The sequence below is a fragment of the Carlito syrichta genome, unplaced genomic scaffold (genome assembly GCF_000164805.1).
Source record: "Carlito syrichta isolate Samal-C Ts95f unplaced genomic scaffold, Tarsius_syrichta-2.0.1 Scaffold301625, whole genome shotgun sequence".
NCBI classification, from domain to species: domain Eukaryota; kingdom Metazoa; phylum Chordata; class Mammalia; order Primates; family Tarsiidae; genus Carlito; species Carlito syrichta.
The window spans coordinates 315217-322749 of record NW_007245721.1 but is presented as its reverse complement, the minus strand read 5'-3'; the positions used below and the strand labels follow the sequence as shown (position 1 = coordinate 322749).

Genomic DNA, 7533 nt, shown 5'->3' with positions numbered 1-7533 from the left:
GGCCGCGGCCGAAGGAGCAATAGCAGCAGCCGTGGCGGCCACGGGGCGGGGCGCGGCGGTCGGTGACCGCGGCCGGGGCTGCAGGCGGCGGAGCGGCTGGGTAAGGCCGGGCCCCGGGCGGGCGGGGCCGCTCCCTCGGCCAGCTGCCGGGCCTTTGTGTGGGCCCGGGCGGGCGGGAGCGGCGGCGGAGGCCCCGCCCCGGTCGTGGGGACACGCCGGTCGGACCGGGCGCGCGGGGCGGGGCGGGACCCGGCGGCGGGCCTCGGGACAGGCCCAGCAGTCCTGTCGCACCTGCCGGCTGGGACAAAGGCGCGCCACGGCCCGGAAACTCCTCGCGCTCCTCTTTCCCGCTCGTCGCGGGGCAGCTTCAAAGCTGTCAACGTTTTCCTCAGTCCCGTATACCAGTGACAGGTCGGGAAAGTCCTTCATTTCCTCCGCCGCTTAGGGCCTCCTTTTTTTGTTTTTGATTCTTGACATTTCCATGCACTCCTGATGATTTTTTTTCTTTCAGTATTTCCTTTTCTGAGTATTTTTGTCAATAGAACTTGTATTTAGAGTAGAGGCTAGATATTTTAGCTTTTTACTTCAATACCACAAAGAATCGGAATTTTGGAAACTATGTATTTCCTAGTTTTGGGAAGCACAGTTTTGTTATAAGGAAGTCGTCTTAATTTAAAGGGAAGAAAGAGTTGCAGAAATATAGAAATCCTGAAAAACAAATAAGTATACAGTATAGTGGATATATACATTTTTACAAAATTATAGAAGCATGTGTTGGAATAAAACATTTTAATCAATTTACCTTCCAACACACTAGGACGCCTCAGAAATGATTTTAGGTATTATTTTTTTCCCATTTGGTAGTGAGCCTTTCCCCAAATATAATCTGTTAGCAAATTGGACTCAATATGAGCGTAAAGGCTAGCATAATTTTTGCCTTATTATTTATTAACAGATTGCCCATATCTTGGATTTAAAGATCCAAAACAGAAGATTGGAAAGTATTTTTTGAAGAGATGTTCAGATTAACACAATAAAAAATATGTGTATGGATGAATTGAAGGACCTTGCCCTCTTTCTTTGGTTTTGGGAATGTACAAAATACCTCAAAATATTAATATTATACCAAAATTCCCAAGATAAGTAAATTGTGGTATACCTATACGATAGACTCCTATCAAGCCATCAAATGTCATGAGAGGTTGGACTCGGTGGCTCAGCCTGTAATCCCAGCACTTTGGGAGGCTGAGGTGAGTGGATTGCCTGAGTGCGCGGGTTTGAGACCAGCCCGGGCAACTTGGCGAGACCTTGTCTCTAAATTAAAAAAAAAAATTAGCCAAGAGTGGTAGTGTGCACCTGTAGTTCTGGCTATTTGGAAGGCTGAGGCAGAAGGATCGCTGGAGCCCAACAGGTCAACGCTGGCGTGGCCGTGAACTTGCCACTGCACTCCAGCCTGGGCAATGGAATGAGACTCCAACTCAAAAAAAACAAAAAGCAAACAAATGTCATGAGGAATAGTGACTTTGAAGACTTTCTAAGTAAAAACCCAGGCTGCAAAATAATACATGTGGTTTGTTAACACTTTGGATAAAAGAAAAAAAGGTAACTAAGGTATAGATACATAACAAAAGCTCTGAATGTCAATGCTAAGGGTGTTTTTTCTATGGGAACTAAACTAGGATTATAGGTTCTTTTTTTCCTTTCACATCTTCTGTTTTAGAAGATTTTTGTAAGTATGTATTACTAAATATCACTAGAAATACTTGAGAGTCTTAAAAGTTTATAAACTGTCAAAATGTACCATTTGGCTATAATGAGTAAATATTTTTCCAGTTGCACGTTATATTCTTACTTGTCTGCTGTAAATTATCATTGGTTGTCAGACTTTTGGACTTATGGCTGTAATCAAGGCCATTTTAAAACCTGGAATTGAGCTCCAGAATCTGTTTCTTTTCTCTTTCACGGGGAATCGCTACAGAGATGCTTACAGGCCTCTGAAACTATGTAGACTTTTTTTAAAGGTCACACTTAGGTGCACTTTTAATATGTTTGTTAAAAAAAATTAATTGAGCACCTAACCTGTATCAAATACTGTTCTATAAGACAGGGCTACAAAAGTGAATAAGATGCTGTTCCTGTGCCCAAGGAGCATGTGGTCATAGAATTGTACCTTAACATTTCAAAGTAATTTTGTGTACATAGACTTTTTCACTGTCCCAACAATCCAAGGATATAGGTACATTTTGCCATTTTCATTTTAGAGATAAACAGATGTGAGAGGTTGTAACTCAGGCATCAAACAGATAATTAGAGGTAGAAGACCTGGAGTTCATATTACGGTCTATGAGCATAGGTCCTGTTGCTTCTTCCACCTCGCAACAATACTTTTTTTGCCAAATTTCCAAAATATATTCTAAAATATGTCCTTTGAATAAGAAAATACTTGAAAATTATTATTAAGTTGCATCTTAAATTCATGATTCAAGGACTTTTGAACATTGTGTCATCTAAACTATATACATATGCCTGTAACTTACATTTTTTGTCATTTGATTTTAGTGGATTATTTATAAAAGTAATTTTGAACTGCCAATGGTTGAAGGCTTTTTTTTTTTTTTAACCTTGTCAAATTTATATATATAGTCTTTCCAATGCAGGTGGGACTTTTGAAAAGAAGTGTCTTTGAATTTTGGGGGGTGGGAGAGTTTTCCAGACTTTTTGCTCACATGAGCCATTCTTGGTTTGTTCCAGCTTGCCAACATTTGGTGTCACATGTGTGCCTCCCACATGTGTTCACTCTCCATTCCAGCTCTGTGATTGAACTCTGCTCTTATTGACTAGGGGGCAATTGGGCAGGCATGCTTCATTCCTGGAATTGACAGTCATTCCATGTGAGTAAAGGGGAACCTCAGTGAGACATCTTTAAGCATATGAAAGCTTTTGGTTTTAAAAAGGAGGAAATGTCAGGTACTGTTAGTGCCTGAGCCTTTGCAGCAGTTTGTTTGATAAGTGCAAGAGAACTGATATGCCTATTTTCTCCAGTTCTCTTATCTTTCTTTAGCAGTTCTATTTTAATGTTTTCTATCTATTCGAACTCATTTTTACTCCTTCTGACTCTACTGTTTCTCCTCTCTCTTCTTTGTTCTTCTCTTTCAGTTTTGAATATACTAACACTGAATCAGCACTTTTAAAGCTCTGCCTTCTCCCACTGGCTTCACTTGGCCTTCAGACATAATGAGGAGACTGGCTTTTCGAGGCGCTGGTTGTGCTCTGGTAAAGCTGGTAAATTACTGATCATCTACACCTTTTTCCTTTTCTGTCCTTCCTTGCCTTATCCCTTCCACCTTTCTTAAATTTTTGTTATCCTTTCCATAAAGATTCCCACCTTACATTCATCAAATTCACTTGTGTCCTCGTCATAGATTGTTTACAAAGCATTGGTTCTTAATTTTTTATCTTAATGAATTGAGGCCAGTTTATCAGCCTTTTACAAAATGAACAAAAATCAACACAACTTGGTTAATTTTTGACCTAAAACTTTGGAACCTTTTAGCCACTTAAAAGCCAACTTCATGTTATATGCTCTATAACAAACCAAAGCCTAGAGGAAGGAACATCATCATGGTAGATTCTATTTTAAACACCATGTGAACTTTAGTTGGGAGAAAGAGATGTGAGACTTTCTTTTTCCTTAGTTGCTGGTCAGGATTTTTGTTGGTTTGTTTTGCTCCTGCTTTCTGTTCCCTGGCGATCCCCAACTTTGCTCTCCATACTACTGGCAACCAGTGCTCTACTATTCCTAATCATTCAGTTGCTGGTGTCTTAGTTTCCTGAATGTTGATGAGTGAGACTGGGATCTGTTTTTTATTTTAGCATTAGAAAAAGACCTCTGAAATCCCAATATACTTTTTGATTCTGTTGTTAGATTGTATAAGCGTTTTAGGACTATATTGGGTATATACTTTTTATCTATAGCATGTCGTTTCAGTGATTGCTGTACTTGTGTTATAGTCAAATGCATATATTTATAAAGTTGTGTTAAGATTAGTTGCTTAGCTGTCTGTGGTGGCTCACACCTGTAATCCCAGCACTTTGGAAGGCAGAGGCAAGAGGATTGCTTGAGCTCAGGGATTCGAGACCAGCCTGGGCAACATGGCCAGATCTTGTCTCTACAAAAATAAAAAAATTAGCCGGTCATGGTGACATACGCCTGGAGTTACACCTATTTGGAAGACTGAGGTGGAAGGATCACCTGAACCCAGCAGGTCGAAGCTGTGGTAGCCATGAGCATGCCACTACACTCTAGCCTGGGTGACAGAGTGAGAGTCCTACTCAAAAAAAGAAAAGAAAAGAAAAGATTCATTGTTTAGAAGCCAGTTCAAAACTGAGAGCAACTATTGTGTTTCTCAGTGCTGAGCAGGACCTTAAAGTTCACATATGAGATGTTCTTTCAGGTCATCCACTAAGATTTAAAGCTATGATTTCAAAATTTGTGGGGGATAGAATATCTCATGTAACTAAAAAGGAAGTTAGCTTGGATTAACAAGAGTTTCAAAGGACAGTTTCACTATTTCTGTCTAGGTATGACAAATCACATTAGTGTTTTCTAGAGGTGTCTTATGGATCCTACTTTATTGAATGCAGAAAATTCATTTTCAGTGTGTTAATTTTAGGGTACATCTCAAATGCTGGGAGGTTGATTATCCTCTGTCACCTTACCTTTTTGTGCTACTCATTTGTCTTTTTTTTTTGAGTTGGGGTCTCACTCTGTCGCCCAGCCTGGAGTGCAGTGGCCACTCCTGGCTACCGTAGCCTCGACCTGCTGGGCTCTGGCGATCCTTCCACCTCAGCCTTCCAAGTAGCCGGAATTACAGGCATGTGCTACCACGCCCGGCTGATTTTTTGATTTATTGTAGAGGTGAGATCTCGCTGCCCAGGCGGAACCCACGGGCTCAGGCAATCCACTCACCTCAGCCTCCCAAAGGCGTGGGATTACAGACTGAGCCACTGAGCCCGGCTTACTCATTTGTCTTAAACACTGCTTCCTACTACTTTCTACACCATGACCCAAATTGTAAGGCTTATTGAAAAGCAGATGAGGCTGCTGACTCCAGAAGTGACTGCTTTGGGGTCTCTGTCTCTAAGGCCTACCAGACTGTCTCAGGAACTGAGGGATCAATACATCCAGCATATTGATGTACTACTACACATGGTTTGGGAAACCCCATTCCAGGGCAAATTTGGAGCCAGAAGTAGTTGAGTTATTCAAAATTGGTGACATACAAATGAGTACACTTTTGTGAGTTTGTTCCATTAAAACTGAAAGTATAGCATTCTGGTAAGTGAAAAGGCTGAAACAATGAGGTCCAGGACTTAAATTCAAAACAAAACAAAAACTTACAGCTAGTTAAACTCCTTTACAGAACATGTTAAAATAACCTTCTAAGTGAGCCAGAAGTTTGGTGGCAGGTGACCAGCTGAAGACTTGGTGACAGAGTCTAAATTTACATATAAGAACACAACTAATTATTTCTTATAGAAGAAGTTGGACTCCATGGGTTCCAAAAGAAGAAGAGCTACCTCCCCTTCCAGCAGTGTCAGTGGGGAATTTGATGATGGGCACCATTCTGTGTCCACGCCAGGCCCAAGCAGGAAAAGGAGGAGACTTTCCAATCTTCCAACTGTAGATCCTGTGAGTAACTTGGATCACACAGTTTCTGCCTACTTTTCCCATGATTCCTCTAACCTTCCTTTAATGGTAAAGTGGCTAAGATGCAAGGCCTCTCCACTTCTTTTTCCTCTGGCTCAATAGTCTTTACTTTTCTTTCATGAAAAGTTTGTATTTAGCCAAAAGTCTTACAGTAATAGTATGTTATGAAATAACAAAGAACATCAGTGTATTATGTTATATGTTGTTCACCACAAATAATTGTGTGCCTAACCACTGTTCTTATGACTGGGATATAGCCATATGTAAGACAAACTCATTTTTGGAGCTTAGATTTCAGTGTGGGGGAGGTAGTATGTAAACAAGTGAACAAATATATAATAAAGTACCCTCAGCTATTAATAAGTGGTAAGAAAAAAACTTGGGTGAATCTGGCTGTTTTAGCCTGCATCTCTAGAATAGTGTGCCAGGCAGAGGGGCTGGGTGAGGGATGGGTTTGGTGTGTCATGGTTACAGAAAATGGTCAGGAGGGAAATTGACAGTGGCACACTTCACCCAGCCACAATGTGTGGAGCCCTCATAGGCAATGTTAGGAGTTTGAATTTTATTGTCCGCATAGTGAGAAGCCCCTCTGTTGGATGATTTTAGGCAAGAGAGTGATATGAACTGCTTTAGTTTAAAAAAAATTACCAGTAGCATGATTCTAATGGAAGTTACTGAAATGTAACTAGATTATTTTAAAGGAAAGATATTGTCATCGTATTTTAGACTTGGTTTCCCATGTGGTAATTTGGGGATTCATGAGTTTTCTTCACTACTTGCCTTTTATGAATTTGCTTAGTAAAAGAATAATAGGTAATACTTATGTCTACCCTGGCTTTCTGTTCACTTCTTGGTGATTTTTATCTTGCCTGTGTGTAGATTGCTGTGTGTCATGAACTGTATAACACCATCCGAGACTATAAGGATGAGCAAGGCAGACTCCTCTGTGAACTCTTCATTAGGGCACCAAAACGAAGGTAAGTTGGAAGCACATCAGTTCAGTGGGAGGGATTTGGTTCAGGGTCTGTGTTTAAAGTTCTTAAAAGTTAAATTTTTCTTTGGCAGGAATGGATCTAAATGAAACTGGGTTCCAATTTCAGTCTTAGTTGTCAAGATGTAATAAGGCTTTTTTTCTTTCTTTTTTTCTCTTTTCAGAGACAGAGTCTCGCTCTCTTGCCCAGGCTGGAGTACAGTGATACAACCTTGGCTCACTGTAGTCTCAACTTCCTGGGCTCAAGCATTCCTCCTGCCTCAGCTTCTCAAGTAGCTGGGACTACAGGCATAAGCCACCAAGCCTGGCTAATTTTTGTTTTTATTTTTTTTGTAGAAGCAGGTCTTGCTATGTTGCCCAGGTTGATCTCGAACTCCAGACTTCAAGCAGTCCTCCCAGACTTCAAGCAGTCCTCCCACCTCGGCCTCTCAAAGTGCTAGAATTACAGGCATGAGACACCATACCTGGCAAAACTTTTTTTTCCTAATTAAAACAATTTTTTTGAGCGAGGCACTGTGGTGAGCACCTATAATTTCAGCTACTTGGGAGACCGGAGGATCACTTGAACCCAGGAGTTTGAGGCTGCAGTAAGCCATGATCCCGCCACTGCACTCCAGCCTAGGTAACAAAGTAAGACCCTATCTCTTTTAAAAAAAGAAAATGTTTTTTGGTTTTTGTGTTTTTTGTATTTATTTATTTTTTTGAGTTGGAGTCTCACTCTGTCGCCCAGACTGGAGTGCAGTGGCCGCTCCTGGCCACTGCAGCCTCAACCTGCTGGGCTCTGGCGATCCTTCCGCCTCAGCCTTCCGAGTAGCCGGAATTACAGGCGCAA

General features: G+C 41.3%; 1 protein-coding gene across 5 annotated transcripts in view; it reads left to right on the top strand.

Annotated features, from left to right (window-relative positions):
* Positions 1 to 6: 6 nt before the first annotated feature.
* Positions 7 to 7533, top strand: part of PBRM1 (polybromo 1) — a 137438-nt gene continuing 129911 nt past the window's right edge. For 3 of the 5 annotated variants that reach the window (XM_021710873.1, XM_021710877.1, XM_021710874.1), the window contains exons 1-2: positions 5540 to 5692; positions 6590 to 6687. In XM_021710873.1, coding sequence (XP_021566548.1) covers positions 5555 to 5692; positions 6590 to 6687 — 236 coding nt within the window. In that variant the 5' untranslated portion in view covers positions 5540 to 5554. Of the gene's footprint in view, positions 101 to 5539; positions 5693 to 6589; positions 6688 to 7533 lie in introns of those variants that run through there. The other 2 variants (XM_021710872.1, XM_021710875.1) reach the window with 2 other exon arrangements.